General features: G+C 38.1%; 1 protein-coding gene across 1 annotated transcript in view; it reads left to right on the forward strand.

Annotated features, from left to right (window-relative positions):
• The window catches only part of Cad99C (cadherin 99C), a 131,770-nt gene that overhangs the window by 62,987 nt on the left and 46,445 nt on the right, over positions 1–22,338 (forward strand). Inside the window, exons 2-12 of the mRNA XM_089240198.1 lie at positions 3,773–3,855; positions 7,186–7,248; positions 10,081–10,223; positions 10,379–10,441; positions 12,580–12,669; positions 15,546–15,653; positions 16,940–17,053; positions 18,966–19,133; positions 21,632–21,719; positions 21,826–21,938; positions 22,063–22,263. Of these exons, the coding sequence (XP_089096324.1) occupies positions 3,786–3,855; positions 7,186–7,248; positions 10,081–10,223; positions 10,379–10,441; positions 12,580–12,669; positions 15,546–15,653; positions 16,940–17,053; positions 18,966–19,133; positions 21,632–21,719; positions 21,826–21,938; positions 22,063–22,263 (1,221 nt within the window). The 5' untranslated portion in view covers positions 3,773–3,785. The remainder of the gene's footprint in view (positions 1–3,772; positions 3,856–7,185; positions 7,249–10,080; positions 10,224–10,378; positions 10,442–12,579; positions 12,670–15,545; positions 15,654–16,939; positions 17,054–18,965; positions 19,134–21,631; positions 21,720–21,825; positions 21,939–22,062; positions 22,264–22,338) is intronic.

Below are 22,338 nucleotides of genomic sequence, written 5' to 3' on the forward strand. Positions count from 1 at the left end.
TGTAGCAAAGGATATCGATGTGTCGAGAGGAGTTTAACATTGGACTATAGGCAATTCCAAACAAGATTTGAAAAAAATATCGTTGTGGAGGGATTTATCGTTATGTCGAGTATCATTGTAACGAGGTTTCACTGTAGTATCGATTGAAGTAAGGCTGTGGAATCCTTTTTCGAATTGCATTGTGTGGATATCCAAAATTAATAAGAGAGATTCCGCAGTAAATGTCCGGTATAACGACAGTTCACCAATCACGAGGAACATTATCGCTATAACAAACTTGTCTCATTAATATAAGTGAATTTTTCACTCTGTCAGGTTATAAAATTGTGGAAAATTGATACTTTGTCCGCATTAAAACGTCTTTTAGATCGTTTCTTTCTAATATTAATAAATGAACAGACGTCTAGTCATGTGAAATTGATTTTTGGTATCACAGGAGTGGATTCTCTAAGACAGTTGTTTCCATTACTTTAATACTTTAAGTCGTTGAAATCTTATGGTCTGAAATGGACCCCCCCCCCTCCCCTCCCATTTATAGCAACTGAAACTTCAGCCATCTATCGCTTGATGTTGTCGAACAATAGAGGTCATTCTATCCAATACTAAATAGTATATGCGATGCGATAGCACTCACTCCCTAGACTGCCTGAACTAAAACACCATACTACTATCGAGAGATGTCACCACAAGTACAATTTTGGTCAAAAATCTTACCAGTAATTCTACTGCAGTCTCACAACGTTGCAACGGTATGTGTTTTCGCATGTTAACTTCATTAATTTTTTCCTTTTAAAGAAATTTATTCGTAATTTTTTTAACAACTTTTCTTTATTTATTTATTATTATTATTTTTGGCAATTCTACAATTGGGACATGAACCCCTAGTAAAAAGACCGAGGGGCCCTTGGGGTCCCAGGCACACCTAATTGAAAACCGCTGCTCTAAGATGTTTTTGCATAGAATTTATTATTATCAAAGCTATTTAACCAATCTACCGAACAATTAAAAGTCCAATTACACTGAAAACAAATTTTTACAAAATTTCTGCGTCCGAAACAAAAAGGATAATTTCTTATGTGATTCGATGTACTGAACACAAATTTGACCATTGAAAAAGTTGGGTTGGGTACGGCTTTCTGTGAAATTTTCACATTTAATACACGTGTAATAATACAATACAATATATTGAACCACAACATGTGTGTATTGGAAACAAAACAATATGGAGGAAAAAAAAACAAAATATAAATATACAGAAAAAATATCACAAATATATATAAACCTCACCAATATATATATATATATATATATAGAGCAGAGGTCTTTAACCTTTCATGCACCACGGGCCCCAATTTGAACTTCCCACGAAGCCCGCGGGCCACTAACTCACGTAATTTAGTGGCATCTTAATAGAAGGAATCGAAGAGGGCCCAGAGTAGGAAATTATAATTTTTCAATGTTTTCAACCATTCTCTGAAAATGAAGTCTACATTACAGTACAGCCACGGTACAAGCATTTATTCATTACACTTCACTCGCAATTCGAAAAATTGATGGCAGCAATAAAAAATTCACGCATAAATTTCGAAACTCATCGAGATGGCACAAATCATTCGGTAGTAATTGATCATGGCGATAGATCGAAGTTGCGCTCGGTTTAAAAGGAAGAAAGTAGGGCGCAAGAACGCGCACACAAAACTCATAGCGACGGATTCCCATCGCGAGGACCCTGGTTCGCACCCAACCGGTGCCACAGTGGTGGTCGACTAAAGGGTGGTTTCCTGTGGTTCTCAGCGCTTCGTGGCCCGAATTTCACAACACGTACACGCACATTCCAACATGTATTAATTCGTTAGAAGTTTCGCAGAGAAATATTAACGAAGTGCTCAATATGTTTTGTTACCAACTGCGATATAAAGAAGCTCATTGCCTCAAGGGGGCGAGATCGTGTCTGAAGGAATTTCCTACAGACGATCTCCAGTCAGCAGGAATTCCAGTAAAAGTGAGAACTTAAGTCTGCAGAATTCCCATTTTTGTGTCTCATATAATGATAGCGATGTTATAGGTTTTTTTTTTTTTGTTCTCTTGGTTTCATTACTAATAATCCGTCATGGTGGATTCGAATCTGAATAAAGCTATTCTAATTTCTTATTTGAATACTTTCAATCTGGCTGTTTGACATTCTGCTCAGAATACCAGGATATGGATGGATGAAAATTCACAGAAGAATGGAATTTCAGAGATTCCGATGTGAAATTCCCAGATAGAAGTATTTTTCTCATGTTAACCATAATAAGCTCTCGCAATAATATGTAATAATATAATATATTAATAATATGCTCTCGCAAGTTCTATCTCGAGGTTGCTCAACCTATTGGAGAGTACGGGCCACTTCATTAGTTTGAAAACGTGTCGCGGCCCACTTAAATGACCTGGAAATGTGCCGCGTGCAACTCCGTAAGTGATATTTAAGTGTAAACTGTAAATGTGCCGAGGGTCACTTCAGCGATTTGGAAGTGTGGCGCAGGTCACTTTAGTGAACGATAAATGTGTCGTGGGCTATTAAAGGGGTTGCTGCATTCAAATTTTCCAGAAAAACACATTTTCCAATTTTTCAATTGTCAAATACCATGAAACTTTCTGCATCTAACTGTGTTCAAGTTTTTGTTCTACCGTACTAAAAATATATATTTTTAAATATTTTAATATAAAAACTGTGCTGTCAGGCATTACACATGCTAACGTGTTTCACTAAAATGCGTTTTTCTCAAAATGAAGTTTTTTGTTAGATAAGGAAAATTTTTTCGAACACCGCTCATTCAAATGTCTTCAATTAGCTCATTCAATCTCTCTCAACACTTTGGTGTTACATACTTTAACACGAGCTTTTAGAATTTTAATTGATGGTTATTTTTTTTTCTTGAATTTACCCATATTTTGCGCCAAAAAATTATTTTAATTAATTTTAATTAAAAAAACCTCGTGCTAATGTATGTATCACCATAGTGTTGAAAAACACACAATTTCAAGACATTTGAATGAGCGGTGTTCGAAAAAACGTTTCTTATCTAACAAGAAACTTAGTTTTGAGAAAATAACACTTTAGTGAAAAACATAAGGGGCCATTCAAGTATTACGTAAGCAGATTTTCAGTCATTTTTGACCCCCCCCCCTCGATGCTGACGTAATATTTTAATGACCCCCTAAGCATGTGTAATGCCTGCCAGCACAGCTTCTATTAAATTTTTTTCGGAATATTTTTAGTGTAGGTAGAACAAAAACTTGAACAGTTAGGCGCAGAAAATTTCATAGTATTTAAAAATTGAAAACTGTGGTATTTTTTTTGGAAAATTTGCGTGCACCAACCCCCCTTCCCCCAAGTGATATTTAAGTGTGTCTCGGATTACTTAAATGAAATAGGACAGTGCCGCGAGTCTCCTAAGTGATCGGTAAATGTACAGTAGTTCATTTAATTGATCTGGTAATGTGCCGCTTGGTCACTTCCGGGCCACCAGACCTTGCTTTGGGCATGTGCGTTCCATAAATGTGTGCCCATCGAGAGCTTTACAGAAAAGACGACTTACTTCAAATACGAAATGTCATGCGAAATATTTTGTTTTACATTGAATTAATTTTTTCTTCAAGACCATAGCGATGGAAAAAAAATATAATGTATAGTTTTATTTATGTATTCTTTTTTAGACAATGTGATAATTAATATTCACATGCATCCAAATATGTCAAAAAATCCTTTCTTTTGTTTTCATTATAGGTTTGGCCGGAAGATGGCAGCACCGCGGGTGCTGCGATTAGGCCTATTATGTCTGATGTCATTACTTGTCTGCTGTGCAGGCGGTGAGTAGTGTGTGCTAAAAATGAATTATATATTATTAATCGTTCTGATGTTAGCAAATTAAAGCAATGGCATTACGAAAGCTCATAAGGAGAGCATGTGAATGAATATGGCCTATGTCTGAAGTCCGGTCAGTTGACTGGATTGACTGGCCAAAGTTGGAAGAATTCTAACTCAGTGTTGTTCTTCCCACAGCTGCGTAAAGTAGTGGAAAAATTTCATACATGTGAGAAATAAATTTTGCGGACCATCAAAAATTTACAAATGGGGAAAATAATTTTTAGAAACGAAAAAATGAGTAGATAGAGGAAAAATAATAAGTAAATACGAGAAATAATTTGGGGAACGGCACAAAAAAGAAAATAAACGTAAGATTATTTCTTAGAAGTAATTCGCGGACGAGCAAAAAAACAATAAATGAGGGGATTAATTGTCAAACCGGCAGGGGGAAAGAAATAAATAGAAAATATAACTTGCCTACCGGCCCGTCAAAAAATGGAGAAATGGGAGAAATAATTTGCAGACACACAGGCAAAAAATGAATAAATAGGAGAAATAATCACCGAACTTTTAAATAATAAATTGAAAAAATAATTTACGCAGCGGAAAGAAAATACAAATGAGGGGAAATGGTTTGCGGACCGGTAAAAAATATATAGATAATACGAATAATTTGTGGGCCAGCAAAAAATAAATTATAATTGTCTAACCGAGAAGAAACTAAATAAAGAAAAATATTTCGTGGGCCGGCCCAGTAAAAAAAAAATGGGAGACATAATTTGAGGACTGGAAAAAATAAGTATGAGAAATAATCTTCAAACCAGCAAAAAATATTTATAGATAGAAAAAATAATTTGTGGACTGGTACATCAAAAATAAAAGAGCGTGCGAAATAATTTGCGGGCAGGAAATATATACACTGAAGAGCCAAAAAAACTGGTTCACCTGCCTAATATCGTGTAGGGCCCCCGCGAGCCCGCAGAAGTGCCGCAACACGACGTGGCATGGACTCGACTTATGTCTGAAGTAGTGCTGGAGGTAATTGACACCATGAATCCTGCAGGGCTGTCCATAAATCCGTAGGAGTAAGAGGGGGTGGAGATCACTTTTGAACAGCACGTTGCAAGGCATCCCAGATATGTTCAATAATGTTCATGTCTGGGGATTTAGGTGGCCAGCGGAAGTGTCTAAAGTCAGAAGAGTGTTCCTGGAGCCACTTTGTAGCAATTCTGGTCGTGTGGGGTGCATTGTCCTGCTGAAATTGTCCAAGTCCGTCGGAATGCACAATGGACATGAATGGGTGCAGGTGATCAGACAGGATGCTTACGTACCTGTCACCTGTCAGAGTCGTATCTAGACGTATCAGGGGTCCCATATCACGCCAACTGCACACGCCCCATACCATCACAGAGCCTCCACCAGCTTGAGCAGTCCCCTGTTGACATGTAGGGTCCATGAATTCATGAGGTTGTCGCCATACCCGTACACGTCCATCAGCTCGAAGCAATTGGAACCGAGACTCGTCAGACCAGGCAACGTGTTTTCAGTCCTCAACAGTCCAATGTCGGTGTTGTCGGGCCCAGGCGAGGCGTAAAGCTTTGTGTCGTGCAGTCATCAAGGGTACACGAGTGGGCCTTCGGCTCCGAAAGCCCATATCGATGATGTTTCGTTAAATGGTTCGCACGCTGACACTTTGATGGCCCAGCATTGAAATCTGCAGCAATTTGCGAAGGGTTGCACGTCTGTCACGTTTAATGATTCTCGTCAGTCGTCGTTGGTCCCGTTCTTGCATGATCTTTTTCCGGTCGCAGCGATGTCGTAGATTTAATTTTTTACCGGATTCCCGATATTCACGGTACACTCGTGAAATGGTGGTACGTGAAAATCCAAATTTCATCGCTGCCTCGGAGATGCTATGTCCCATCTCTCGTGCACCGACTACCACGTTCAAACTCACTTAAATCTCGATAATCTGCCATTGTAGCAGCAGTAACCGATCTAAAAACTATGCCAGACACTTGTTGTGTTATATAGGCGTTGCCGACCGCAGCGCCGTACTCTGATTGGTTCCATATCTCTTTATTTGCATACGCATGCCTGTACCAGTTTTTTTGGCTCTTCAGTTAAATAATACGAATAATTTGTGGGCCAGAAAAAAAATAAATGAGAGGAAAAACTTTATATGAAAATTAGTCTAAATGTTTCACAGACTGGAAAGGAATTTTCACGGACCAACGGTTGAAGAATATTGATCGAGCCTATGATTTACGGGCCACTATGGCCATCAATACGCGACGTTGTTATTTCGTTTTGGGGCCGTTCAAGTATTACGTCATCATCGATTGGGGGGGGGGGGGCGTTTCCGATTTGCTGACTTTTTATGACAAGGGGGGCGGGGTTTGGATAATGCTTACGTAATCAACCACCCCTTATGAAAATATGAGTTAGGATTCAGAGGGGCAGAGCTGATGACGAAATTTTGCTGACAAGGGGGGGGGGGGGGCAAAAATGGCAAAAAATTTCTTACGTAATACTTGAACGGCCCCTTTTTTACAGGCTAGTGACTTCGGACATTGGCGATGGCAAATACATTGATGATATTAAGGAAATATAAATGCATTGTTTAACATATATACAGGGTGTCCTGTAAGCGCTAACACGGCCTTTGTCTCATCCACCGTTCATCGTAGAGGTACGGTTCCACTTTAGAGAATTCTCGAAATGTGTTCAGAAATCACACTCTGTACAAGTTTTGAGAGTGAAAATACAGTGTGTCACAAAAAAAAAATCTTAATTTTATACGGTCCCCTTGTATTCTAACTTCCAATTAGAAAATTGTTGCCATGTTTCTCTTGAGGCCAAAAGACAGGAAAAAAAAAATCAAAGTGTCGAAGTAAAATATTCGCTGAGATATTCAAATTCAAAAACCAGGGAAAAGTTAGGGAAGCACAGCATAAATGAAGGAAAGGAGCGTTGCCCGTTAGTTTTTGCTGTTCTTTTATGACTTTTCTCTGATTTTCAGTTCAAATATCTTAGAGAATTTTCCACTTGGAGACATGGAACTTTTTGTTGTTGGGCCCCAGGTGAGTCCGGGCAACAACTTTCTAATTGGCAAATAGATGACCGGGGGGGCCGTATAAAAATTTAGATTTCTTATTTTGTGCAACACTATTGTTATCTCAAAACCGATACAGGGTAATTTTGGACACGCCTTTTGAGAAGTTTTTAAATTGAAACTATACCTCTACGACGGACGGTTGATGAGATGAAGGCCGCATCAGCATTTACAGGACACCCTGTATATACGAGCCTTGTCTTTATTTTCCCAACAGAATGTGAAATCGAAACTGGAGAAAGTGTGATCATCATGGATATCTTAGAAAGCCACGGGAATCGTAAGTTCCATTTCATTTTTACTTCATCAACTACTACTACTTAACCATACACGCAGCTCATACACTGAGCAATGTCTGATGAATCGATGCATGTGTCGGAATACATGTTTTCTGAGTATATGTGAGTGACCTCTAACGCATTCATGTTGTCAGAATTGTCTTTGTTTCGCGTTTTTGCTTGTGGTGCCATCTGGCTTCTATATATATTAAACTAAAGGTGGTAAATGCTTGAATTTTTATAAAGTAGTTCGAAGTATCGTGTGGTGGGTCTGCCTGCTCTCTGGGTGGGGGGAAGGTGGTTCGCATTCAAGACTCCAAGTTATAAAACCACAGAGAACAAGCTGCACAGCCGACCACCATTGTGCCACCAGTGGGGTTTGAACCAGGATTCTCACGATGAGAGAGAGTCAAGCACGATGCCCTACTTTAAAGACTGGTGGTTATATTATTCGAGAATGCATTATTGTTATCTTGATGTGAGAGAGAGAGAGAATTTTCTCTGACCCGCGGACGAAGTTTTCGCTCAGGTAGATCGGATTCCGGACGTCCTTAATTGATAGCGAACGTCACGCAATATTTGTGTCTTTGAACCCCTTCCCCTACAAGGGTGAGCTATCTCGGCGAGAAAAATGCATTCGAGATTCCATACCTGTTCTATCTTTCACCGAAACGCTTCATTAGTAAACCTATTACAGTAGAACCTCTCGATAACGGACATCCAAAGGAACCAAAAATTTCGGCCGCTAATGGGGATGCACGATATACATTGAAAAAACCTTGTTTATACGTTTCTCACATTTATACGACGTTTGAATTCGGTCACTATTAGTTCCTATACATTTTAATGTTAAAAACGTTTGTTGTTTACTGTAAAAGGCATACACCGATGATGTATATAACATCATCACCATAATCGTCGTAACATCATCACCATAATCGTCGTAACATCATCTCCATAACATCATCGCATAACAACAAATTTTCTTGATAAAGAAAGTTTTATTAAATTTCACGGCATTTTCGCTTTCACCGGGGATTATGCATAAGTCCCAAATAAAGTTGAAAGGTCTAATTACATATGGAGAAATTTACAGCTTTTCTCCTTCACATTAAACGAATTACAATAAAACCTCGTTAAGTCGTCACCCCAATAAGTCGTCACTCCGGTTAAGTCGTCGTTTTTCCTCAATCCTGTCCAGCTTTCATAGACAACAATGTTATTGAACCCTCGTTTACTCGTCGCTAATTTCGGTTAACTCGTCACCATGAAAAAGTTCGAGAGAGAGATGAACAGATAATTTCTATGGCTTCCTTTAAAAAAATAACTTGTGTTAACACCATTGCCAAATGTGCTGTTAAAGTTAATTTTCCGACTAACGTTTTTGAGGCATTAGTTACTGTTAAAGCTAGACCTGATTTCTGCATGGGCTTCCACTAATTTAGGGCCCCAAATTTAGACAACTTAACCGTGTTGAAAAACCAGATATTTTTTTCCAAAATTTAGGTCTTATAATGTGTGTTTTTCCCTACCAAGGGCCCTCCACAAGTCCCTCAAAGTGAACCGTGTAGTCAAGATCGTCTTGTAGTTAGTATGTGAAAGATTACATTGATAAATTTTATCAAGATTACCTTGTAGTTGTTTCATGAACTACAGATAAAGAATTAAAACACTAAAATTAAATTTAATCTATATGCAAAATTGATGTTCAGTAGTTCAGTTGCAAAGGAAAGCTAACTATTTTAACAGTTGCTCTGATTAGTCTAAATTAAAAATAACTAGTATAAATCGAAGTGTACCAGAATATTTTATTCTGACAGCACTTCGTTTAAGCCGTCATAATTTTTCGATAACATGAGGTGACGACTTATCGAGGTTTTACTGTAATTATTTTTTCCTGCACATGATTCGTGCGCTGTACAAATTTTTCAATAAAAACTGAATTAAAATGAGAGTGAGGAAAGGAGGTAAAACATTCACATTCACACACACGCACATGAGAAAATTATTAGTCTTGTAATGCATCGGCAGGCCATTCTGTGGTTAGGAGAAGGAGTCGTCTTGTAATGTTGGATTTTTCGCACGTAATAACAAACAAAACCAACATTCAAGGAAACAGTTATTTTCTGGATATTACCGGGCAAGCATGCAAGAAGGCCTCCAAACCAACATTCATTGCCATTCGAATTCACCATCCTGGACCATAGTTATGTTCAATTAATAAAATAATCAATTGGTGATTTATCTTATTTACCAACGGGATCAATCATAATCTTCGTTCAATATAATAAATAATCGGCTTATGCTCAAAGATTAATAAATTAAAGTTTGGAAATAAATTAGTTTGGCATGAATTTTACTGTCCGCTAACGCAGTGAAATACATTAAATCCCTATACCACGGGAGCGGGGATCAAAAATGCGTCCGTTAAGGGAGGTTTCTCTGTAACGAGAATTGATTTTTTTTCTCTTTCCTTCAGCATGTTTTTCCTTTTCTTTTTGCCCTTACTATGGTTTCACGAGTAAAAAAAAAATGCAATACCATGTATACAGGGTGTTCCATAAATTCGTAAATGCATTAACAGTTCATAAAAATACAAGAAGAATCGGTGTATTTGGATGAGGTTGGCGGAAAAAGTTATTCTCTCCCGAAAGGGTTTTTTTTTTATCGCGCAGAATAAATAGTTTAGATTCTTAGTTTCACGAAAGCAAACGACAGATCTCTGGACTTTTCTTCAATCTCTTCCGTGTCCGAAATGTTCACAAAATTCATCACCTGTAGATTACCAATTAAGCAGACAAACATTTGTTGTTTTTCTTTCCTATTTCACGCAGAGATAAACCAATCAACGACACCAGAGGAACTGCCGATCCGTGGTAATATCCCCGGGATAGATCTCCAGATCCAGACCGCCACTGAAGATTATTTTCAACTCAGGGGCAAAACGCTTCGCCTGAAAAGGCCGATCGATAGAGACGTATGTATCGATTTGAAACGTATCTTCATAATCTATAAAATACTGTCAATTTTTTTCTATATCTAGTTCTTATGAAAAATGGTGACTGTTTAGATCAAAGACAAAAACCATACTTTAATCAGTCGATATATAGATGATAATGTTTTCAATTACAGGTTGGATCTTTTAATCTAGTCAGAATCCAAATTCTTTGCAGGCACATCGCCACGGGTGTTCAGGTAACCATCAACGTTATTAAGCTTTGCTTTTACTATTATTTATTGTTTATTTACTTCTTTATTTATTGTTTATTTACTGCTTTATTTATTGTTTATTTACTGCTTTATTTATTGTTTATTTATTGCTTTATTTGTTGTTTTTAAGAAACTCAGATTCTTGCAATAATAGTACAATTCTTCTATTTATAGTGGTATTTCTAGGGGGGGGGGGGCAAGAATACTAAGCATTTCTAGGACTATGCACCTATCAGGCGTTTCTAGACGTACGCGCCTAACACACCTTTCTATGAGCGCACGCACTTACTGGGCACCTGGAAGTACGCATCTACTTTGCATTTCTAATGATACCAGGTATTTCTAGGAATACGATGGTATATGCGCATGTATGCAGGTGTGTACGCATCTAACACACATTTCTAGTGATACAGAATACAAGGCTTTTCTTGTAGTACGTTCCTACCACGCATTTTTAGAAGTACGCACCTACTAGGAATTTTAAAAGTACGCACCCCTAACGCGTCATTCTAGGAGTACGCGCCTACCAGACATGGATTTCGCACCTAACACACATTTATAGTGAGGCAGAGGACCAGGCATTTTTAGCATTGCGCTCCAACCAATCATTCCTTGGAGTACACTTCTGCCACGCATTTCTAATGCGAGCAGACTACCCGGCATTCCTAGATAAACGCATCTACCACACATATTTAGAAATATGCTCAAACATGCATATCTAGGAATAACAAACCTAACACGCATTTCTAGTGACAGCAGAATGCCAAGCATTTCTAGGGGGAGTGCATACCGACCATGCGTTCCTACAGGGGCAAGAATACCAGACAGTTCATATTGAGAAGTACGCACCTGCACGGCACTAGTGTGCCGAGAATACCGGGAATTCCTAGGAGTACGCAAATATCACACATTCCTGGTAGGGCCATCATACTAGGTATTTCCACGGATTTGCAAGTTTCATAAATTTTAGAAGGTACTCAAGCATCTGTAGAAATATAGATTATGGTAAATGTAATAAATGCGATTATGTATAATAACCGATTATATATTATGCATAATTACCAAGCATTCTGGTAAATTTGATAAATTTACCTAAAATTTATCTCTTCTACCGGCGATTATGCATAGTACCCACGCGTCGCGTCGTTGATTAACGTGATAAATCGTACAATATGATATAATACGCATGATAATTCACACATGTATTGTATAATTATATCAGGATACATAGTAAAATACGTTATCATTATATCGGGGTCCGACTATATCTATGGCATTATGCATAATCACAGGTAAAGGTAATAAATTTCAAGTACTTATCAAATTTACCAGCGAAGCCTAGTATTATGCATATTCGCCGGTAAAAGTGATAAATATATCAAACTTACAGAGGCGATTGGCAAGTATGCATATAATTACCGATTTATCACATTTACCGTAACATAAAAATGTGCAACCATCTCAGAAAAGGAATGTTTTATTGTAATTTACGCTAAGTCAACCCATAGAATTCTATGCTGTATTTGTAGACTCTACATAACTAAATCTCCAAAGGGGCAATGTCACACACTTTGGGAAACACCGCACTATAAGAACACCGGAAGAAAAACAAATCCGTACACTATTCGCGGGACGTTTTTTACCTCGTTTTCTTTATTTGTGTCTTGCTTGTATCGGCCATGTTGAACATTCGCGGCGAAATCAGGTCGAGGCAGCGGGAGTCCAAGAGTGAAAGGTCAAGACATAATAAGACATTTTGGTAAAGGAAGGAAATGCAAGTTTTGTGTCTGAGGTCGTCTCATTTCCTCTTCTTCCGGTTCTTTAAAGAAGTTCTTTCTCCTTCAAGAAAAAGCTTGTTCCAATATTAACCACTGAAAGAGACGTATTCATCATGAATGAAATAGACGGAATAATTGATTTCCGATGCATTCATTTAACAATGTAATTGAAGAATTTCAAAACATGTAATTTCCTCTGTCTCGGATACCTGTGCTCAGAATGATGCCAAATATGAAAACATCAGAAATGTCTTAAGAAGCAAGCTTGAACGATGGTTTTTTTTTTGAAGAAACTGGAAATATAGGTTGAAAGATTTGTGTTAATTTCCTTGTTTATTTTTTCAGAGAAATGTTCCGGTTGTCATTAGGATCGGAGACATTAACGACAATCCACCAGTCTTCAAGTCAAAATCCTACGAAACTTTCGTCTCTGAGGTAAGAATCTGATTCAGTATGCGACGATAACGATCAGATTTTTTTAGTTGTTGCAAGAAGTTTTGGTGATTTCTACGATGTGTGTGTATGAACCTATCCTCTCCCCCCCTTCCCAGTTATATTTCTATAGGGTGATTCTGAATTTGTGGGACAAACTTTAAGAGGCTGTGATACGTACTATCACCCATTCAAGGGCGTGACTTCGAATTAGATTGACACTTTTTTTTGGGGGGTGCATAATACGATCAAAGTTATGCTGCGCCAAACAATGATAAGCTGTATAATGACTTGCGGTAGAATTTGCGATACCCAGATTGCACCATGAGAAGGCTTAACACATTACAATGCCCTGCACCCTCGAATGATTGATTGCACTTATTTCTCGGAATCCGTCCTAAAAATATGTTATTTGCTTTTGGTGAATTGCTGTTGTGCACTCTCTAAGAACCTCTCTACTACCATTGCTATTGCGATTCGACCACACATTCTATGAACAAAAATGATTGTTCAGGTGTCTCATATCACCTCTTGAAGTTGATACCTCAAAGTTTTCCCCATGAACTTAGAGTCGTCCTCCTGTATAATTTTTAACATCTATTCGCTGCACATTTCCTGCCAACGTATTGTAGATGTCGCATCACTATTAACATGTTGCATCTTAGGCCGGTATTACACAATAAAAGTTTGATAAAATCCCTTTTATAAAACTTAAAAAATCCAACCAATAAAGCCCATGAGTTACATTCGAGCAAATACAACCAATAAGCTTATTGGATGAATTTTTCAAGCTTTATAAAAGATATTTTATCAAACTTTTATAGTGTAATCCTGGCCTTAAGCATCTTACTCATCAAAGTATGGTGACTTTATTGTCATTCATTTATAGTACACAATCATCACATATAATTAGTTATATTATCAATTATCATCATCAATATGACATCTATTAATGGCTGTTAATTCCGGGAGTAAAAATGTACTCCCAGAATCATTTCCAAATTTTTCGCCCTCTTACAAACAGTGTGAGATGACTCTGTAGATGGTCACCATTCGTATTCTCTTATACCAGCCATGGCTTCAGTGCACTACTGCATCTAAGAGAAGGTAGAGGGTTGATGGGGAGGGCAGCATGAGCTGGTAAAGTTTCATCTACGGCACCACGATATGCGAGTGAAGGTTTAAGGTCTAAGAGAAGCTACTCTGAAAGTTTTTACAGCTGTTGATACCGTGGAACACTAAAACAAAACTTGTGGTACCCCAGGGCTTCCGCGGAACACCGGTTGTGAATCGTAGTGCTTGATCCAATACTCGTACTTTATGTATTATTTCGCAATTCAGGCATTTACACTCGTACGGATATGAGTGAGGTGGTCTCACTTACTTACCGAACACGGCCAGGCTTTCTCGCTTGCACATTGCCCCAAAGAGCGTGGCCCATGTGGAAAAAAATTCATTTATTCTCACACAACATCTGCAAACAGCATACATATACATAGATAAGATATATAGATAATGATACATATAAAAAAAAGCAAGAAACATTTGCGAAATTACATCGTTCTCCTGGCCGTTCTCTCGGAATTCCTTCAAAAGTCTCGCCAAATTAAGAAACTTGCCACCACTCATGGCTTCCGGGCCATACCTCCCGTAGATTTAGCGTTGAAAATTCGCTGGTGTGTCACGTGATCAGGAAGCCAGCAACACTGGAGTCGGGTGGTTCAATATCAATGAATACAGTCAAACCTCGTTAGTGCGTCACCCGGTTAACACGTCACTCCGCTTACCGGGTCACTTTTTGCAACTCCCTATTGGAATTGGCACGGCTATGGCTTACTCCGCTTAACGAGTCACTCCACTTACTAAGTCATATTTTTGCGCTCCCAAGAGCGACTCATTAACGAGGTTTGACTGTATATCCAGCCTCGTACACGAAAGCCCTACATTTTCCAAAGTAATTCAAAACGGCATTTGTTTGTGTGCAAAGAATGAAGGAAGAAACTAGAAATGTGAAAAAAAACTGGTGAAAGAAAACATTTTGTGATTCAAAAAAAGACAGGGAAGGTTATAAATAAACTGACACTACTCAGACGTATGTAGCATTCATTCTGATGGAGATATTTTGATGAAACTTGGTATATTGGATAAATGGACCATGGGAAAAATAAAGAACCAGTGAAACAATTAGTTAAACTTTTAACCACTAGATGAAAAAGTGGCGTTTTTTACCGCAGTTATCTTTTCCCTATGGTCCAAATAACGTAGGGCGCTACGTAGATCGGAGTAGTATGGAAAAAGATAACTGCGATCAAAAAAATGTCACTTTTTCACCTGGTGGTCAAAAATTTAACTAATTCCTTTTATTGGATCCTTCTTTTCCCCCTGGTCCATACATCCTATATACCAATTTTCATCAAACTATCTCCATCAGAATGGGTGCTGACAAAAATAAATTCGAAATAAACTGACACTACTCAGACGTATGTAGTCTGAGTATAGTGTGCTAGTTTTTTTATAACCACCCTATATATTGTCAAACACTCCTCACTTATGAAACAACTTCCCTATATAAACATAAAACCAATTGAATTTCGAAAGAGTTTCTCGGGGAGAAAAAAAAACCCCATCGATGGTACGGCTTGATTTCTTTCTCAACATTTCTCCAACGCTATTGGTTTGCATCATCAGGAGGTATGTATAAGCTACATTACAGGATATGAACGCGCAACCCGCGACGGCCTAGTCCGAGAAATTCGCTTTGAATTGACGACGGCCATGATAACGTTATCATATGAATTTCTCAATAAAATCGCTTTTAAAGAAGTGTATAATGAGATTTCCAAGAAGTATAATATTATCCTTATAAATAATTGTTTCAGCTCACGCCAGTCGGAACAACCATATTCAGGGACTTATCAGCCACCGATAAAGATTCGGACAGTAATGGTCTCGTCGAATTCACAACAGTCAGAGGCGATGCCACTGAGGTATGTAAAAAAAATAGTATTTTAACTATTTTGCAAAACATATTGTATGCATTCATTAGCTTTAAATGGGAATAAAAATGACTCTCACACACAAAATAGTCACAGCACGTAGAAGAAGAATGGAATAAAATTCATAATAGTAAAATCACTATATGTTACTGTATAATAAAACCTCGCTGCAACGGTAAATCCCTCTACAACCGTATTTTTTAAATCTTGTCTGGAATCGTCTATAGCAGAGATCTTCAAACTTTTTCGAGTCGCGAGCACTGCCTGTATCCATCATCAAAAGAAGAACACCCTTACGGCATGTTTAACATACGATTCATTAAATGACAATGATTTCGATCCTTGCATGCAGTTCCTTCAAGGTGTTTAATTGTTACGCTGATGCTCCCGTAAGTGCTCCCGAGCACGAAATCGGCCACTAGCATCGAGCACTCTGGATATTTAGGGGAGCTCCGGTGTGCTCGCGAGCAACGGGTTGAAGATGCCTTTTCTATAGTCTAAGGTTAAACTCCTCTCGATACAACGATATCCTTTACTAGGATAAATCCGTCTATATAACGATATTTTTGGAAGAGATTTTGAAACTGCTACAACGATGTTTCTTACATTTTGTTTAAAAAAAATCACCTTAAGTATAATCTTGAATTCCTCACCTGTTTTTGTTCTTTCCTGGGCTGTTTAATGACATCGGTATTTTGTACTATCTATCCTACGAAAGTGCCAATGAAGTTGTCCCGTAAAGTTGTTTCTTGTGTAGTACAGCGAAGTGTTGTGCAGTAAACTACTTTACAGAGTGAAACACACAATCAATGAATTTTATTCATCAACTAATCAATTTGAACTTTTTGCTTTGAATAAATACTTAAAAATGTCCTACCATAACTTTTCTCTATATGACATATTGATGGGGAGTTCAGTGTAAAAGGTTAAGCGGGGGAAAATTTGTTGAAATTATCATATATTAAGCAAGGAACTCTAGAAATGTCTCTGTGGTGGATATATCCGGTTACCCAATTATGCGATGCTGACAGTATTACAATGTCGTACGTCATTTAGAGAAAATGAACAAAAACATTTCCCCCCTGGTATAATAGCCCCACACCTGGGAAGTGTAGCCGATGAGTCGAGGAGGTTAATATCGAGAATGATAATTTAAAATTTTTCTGTCTCTATATTAGTTTTTTAGAGTAATTAATTATTCGATGATTCATTATAAGTTACTACCATTTATCTTTCTATGTCAATTGCGTTAATCAATTTTGTGTTTATGATTACAGATGGATGGATATCCGTACTTCGAAATCAATTTACCATTTCAAGGTCTAGTTTCGGTCAAAAAAGCATTGGATTACGAAAGGACGCAGATTTATTACTTGAAGATTTTAGCAACCGTAAGCACATATTTTTTTATGCTCATAGTAGAATCCCGATTATCCGATACTTACGGTACCAGGGGTGTGGCGAGTAGTCGAAATATATGTCGGCGGATAACGACAAAGATATGCGTAGATTAGTGCGATTAGTGTCAATTTCCAGGTTAATTTCCAACCATGTTGTGTAAATCACACATTAGTTTCGATTCCCAGCCATTTTCACAACAAGGAGGAAACACACCGATTAGGCAGAAAGACACCGTTGGCAGAGAAAATACAGCGAATCCAATTCACAAGAAAACTCTGAATACAACAAATGAAATTTTCCGTCCCTTGATGTTTCTTTATCACGGGGTTTGACTGTAACTAACTACTGTATGCACTGTATTTCAGCGAATGTAAAATATTACAAGCGGAAATACGAACAAACTTACACGAATTTAAATAAGTAGGCCTACGTATTAGTTTTTGATATACAAAATTTTTGAAGGGTTCAAAATTTTCAACGGGATGGGTAGGATGGATCATGAAATTATAATACTATTAATACGCCGTCAATCAACCTGCTTTTACAAGGGGAAACCTGTATCGATTGGTAAGGGACACTTCTAGGTTATGGTGTCGCAGGGAATTTTTCTCTAATAGGTGTTGTTATTAAATGGAATAGCTTACCCCCGGTCGTGAATTCTAACACAATTGACACGTTTAAAAAGAACATGTTGGGGTAAATCGAGAGGCTATTTATAGTTAGTATAAAGACAATCCCATAAATATTTTTTATGGGCATTGTATAATATTTTATCATGTATATATATATATATATATAGTGTTTGTAACTGGATTTCTAATTGCAGGTTGCTGTATTTTAGAAATATATGACATCCATATTTATTATGGGCATCTTTTTCTCAGCCACCTCGTTGGGTATTTTGCCTGTTGTGGCGTTGTATTTGTAGCCAAAAAAATATCTGTTGTTACTATCTTGGCTGAGTAGGTTTTCTGATATACCGGATTTTGCCAATCATTCCTTAATTTCGCCCACCGGTGCTGTGCGTGTTCGGAAAATTCACCGACGATAATTCTCCTTAAGGAAAATTCACGGACAACAATTCACCTAAATGAAAACTCACCGACAACAATTCACCTCAATGAAAATTCACCGACAATAGTTCGGCACGAGTGAGTAGGTGAGCAAATGTGCAAGCGAGTGAGTAGGTGAGTAAATGTGCAAGCGAGTGAGTAGGTGAGTAAATGTGCAAGCGAGTAAGTGAGTTAGCAAATGAGTCAGTAAATGAGCGGATGAATGAGCGAGTGAATGAGCAATTAAGTGAATCTCTATGAATAGCTCACTTTCTCATTCGCTGAATCAACATACTTGGTAAATCGCTCACTCACTAGCTCATTCATTCACTTACTCACTAGCTCATTCATTCACTCACTCACTCACTAGCTCATTCATTCACTCACTCACTCACTCACTAGCTCATTCATTCACTTACTCACTAGCTCATTCATTCACTCACTCACTCACTAGCTCATTCATTTACTCACTCACTAGCTTACTCATTAACACATTCACTAGCTCACTCATTTACTCACTCTCACCAACTCTATTTCTCTCATTAATTCACACTAGGTCGTGCATTCACACTCTGCCACTCACTCACTCTGTCACTCATTGAATTACTCACTTATTCGGTCATTGCTCGCTCATTTACTGAGCGAGAGTTGTTTACTGCCGAAGAGCTGTCTGTGAATTTTCCTTGCTGTAAGTTGTGAATCATGAGCTATATAAAAAAAAACTTTTTAGATCATCCGTTAAATGGTGACCGGGTATAAAGTTGTTTAGAATTTATCATGTCATTAATGTATGAAGATAAACTAATCGATTCGATTAAAAACTTAGGCTCTATTAATTTTGTTTTTCTAGGACAGAGCAATTGACTCATCGAAGCGCTTGACCGCCACTACAACTCTCACAATACACATCGCGGATGGTGATGACCAGGACCCAGTTTTCATTCAAAAGTCTTGCACGTTGGTCAATGGAGATTGCATTAATGTGGAATATAAAGCGGACATCACGAGTGGGTTAAACGTAAGATTTATCAATTATTATTATCATTATTATCAACTCTTATTTACTTTTCTAGAAGATATCAGAAACTATATACAGTCGGTCCTCGGTATATCCGTGGATTTCATATTCGGGGTTTATACATCTAGCATTCGGCTGTTTGTTTGAACATTATGCGAACATTGATGATGATTGTGAAATCATTCGAAGAAGATGCAAATGCAGGAAACGTCTTAAAATCATGAACGAATTTTACCGATGACAATAGCTTCATTGTTAGAGCTGCGGAAGCTGTAAAGATGAGAACAGTCATATCTCGTATTGAAAGAAATTTTAGCAACAATGCTTGCCCGAGGACACATTCATTTCTACGAAGCCAGCCATTAAAGTCAAAAGACATGGTCACGTTAGCGAAGCAGGAGGACGGAGGTTTCAATGATGTAGAGACAAAAAAGAAATTGGAGAATTAATTGGCAGCAATTAAGAAATCGACAGACTTATTAATCGAGCTGACTGGTTCTGAAACCGAAGTGATACTTAATGAACATGGCCAAGATTAAGAAGTGGAAGACAAGTTCATTATGAGCAACATATAGAGCAAAGGACGTCGGAAGTTTGAATCGGCAATGAATTCTTTTCATGACATAGACCAGTGATTCCCAACGCGGGCGTAAACACCCCCTGGGGGGGGCGGTAGAATGTTCCAGGGGGGTGGTAGACGCTACGGGTGTAACATAGGATCCTATGGGTTAGATTGCGTTGGGGGCGATGGGAGAAATAAATTTCTGAAGAAGGGGCGATGGGACAAAAAAGGTTGGAAAACTATGACAGACCATCCACGATAAGTTTTTCACACGTAGAAAAAAAAAGATTTGAAGAGGAAGCCTTGTTACCATACACTTGCTTTCAAACCGAACACGATCAAGGCTCTATCGACCTTGGCTATTTTTAGCCATTGCCCTTGTCGAGGGTGCGACCGTGTAGGAAGTTACAATACTCTAATAAAGTAACTGAGATAAAGAAGTAACGGACCTTATAATATTCTTTCAGAAAACATCACTGGGAATCACAGGACACCCCTTATACTTCTGCTGCACAAAGCTGACATAAACTAGATAGCTAGAAGAGCAAAAGTTCATACCGAGGACACACTAACTGTACACTAATTGAACAAAAAAAAAATCGATCCATTATGTAAAACTCAACTTAATAAATTCACCTTTAATCGAATTAAGGCAGCAATGCGGTGGCATGAATTCACAAATATCGTGAACACAAATGCTGGTCACTGGGATATTAGCTCATCTCTGAGTATACAAAGGTAACTTGAGACTGCTACAAAAGTTAGGTTTTAAATCAGAGGAATTCGTTGAGCCTACTCTAGATGCCGAATATATCCCGACTGCTCCCAGTTCAGTGTATAACCGTATTGAGACTAAGCACGAAAGCCCAGCAAAGTTTCGATGCACTAGTTAGGTAGGATACTTGGTGACGTCCATGAAGATTTGCCTTTAGACCGTAATTTCAATGTATGTTTGATGATGGATGTGTTCATCTCTACTGCCAATAAATGCTCTTTAGAGTGCTATGTGACACGTGAGCAACTTCATTCACACTACCTCTACCATTTTAAATGTCCAAACTCCTTTCCGTTCACATTGAAACTCACATGATTTATGCGATCCATCCTGTGCAAATGCGACAGGCAGACATTGGCGCAAATGTCCTGCTTCAGACAGTCTGGAACACGCTAACTATATCAAGACACGCGGAGAAAGTCCCATAATACACAAACTTCTACGTTCGATACCAAACGTATGAGGAAAATTCATCACCAACAAGTTACCGCCACGCAATTCACCGAGAAGAAAATTCATCACCACACAAATCACCGATGTGACGATCCACCGCTAGAAAAATTTACCGAAAAACAATTTATCGACAACGTGACATATGAGTGAGGGAGTGTGAGAGTAGGTGAGGGAATGAGTGAGTGAGTCATTCATACGGTTATTCACTTTGTAACTCACCCACTCATTCAATCACTCAATCATTCATATGATCACTCGCTCGATCATTCATATGGTCACTCGCTCGATCATTCATATGGTCACTTACTCAACTATTCATATGGTCACTTACTTAACTATTCATGTGGTCACTGACTCAACTATTCATGTGGTCACTTACTCAACTATTCATGTGGTCACTTACTCCCTCACTCTCTAGCTCGTTCATCTACTCTCGGTAGCTCATTATGTCACTCAATCACTGGTAACGAACTGTTGTCAGCGAATTTCCCAGAGGTGATTTTTCCGTCGATGAATTTTCGTATCGATGAAATCTTTGTCTTGAGTTTTCCGATCTGTGAATTGTTGTTGGTGAATTTTCCGTAAATCGGTACCAAAGAGGACTACTTTTTAGTCTGCGTAGTATATATGAAACGTACAATAAATTCAATAAACCGGTATTTTTTGGGCTGCGGTATTGAATAATCATTATCTTTCATCATCGTTCAGCATGGACTACTCCAAATAAAACCAGAACCAATCAGAGCGAAGGACAAGGACTCGCTTGATTCTTCTATTCAGTACAGTTTCGTTAACGGTAAGCACAAATTAATATCATTCAACATATTTTACATAATGATTATCATCCACAACTTCTATATGAATATTTCACATAAATTTGAATAATCATCTTTATTTCCAAGGTACGCCAAGCTTTTATGGTGATTATTTCAACATAGATTCAAAGTCTGGGGAAGTTGATCAATTGAAGGCTTTGCACCGCAATGAAACCAAGCGACTGGAAGTGATCCTTAAAGTATGTTTGACCAAAAAACAATCAAGGTTTTGGTTATTTCACGAATAAATTCCAATGTCCAATAATTATTTCTATGCCAGAAAAAAAATCTGATTATTCATGGCTTTCCTTTCACATTTTAAAGGCAGAAGAAATGACAGACGCAAAGCGATACGCCACGGCGAAACTGATAATCACTGTACAGCCTGTGGATAATAATCCACCAGTGATAATGCCGAATGCCTTTGAAGGTTACGTTGAAGAGAATTCTCCGATCGGTACGACTGTGACTACTGATGAAGACAGCCTGAACCCTCTTAGACTTACTGTTTTCGATGCTGATATCGTGAGTTTTAAAGATAATTATGCATAATAAATCGAAATTCTTTTTCATGATCTTGCAGTTATCTTTAGAAAATGA

This window comes from Pholcus phalangioides, unplaced genomic scaffold (genome assembly GCF_987345545.1).
Source record: "Pholcus phalangioides strain wild (caught in Gottingen) unplaced genomic scaffold, Ppha-v1.0 ptg000012l_1, whole genome shotgun sequence".
Lineage (NCBI taxonomy): Eukaryota > Metazoa > Arthropoda > Arachnida > Araneae > Pholcidae > Pholcus > Pholcus phalangioides.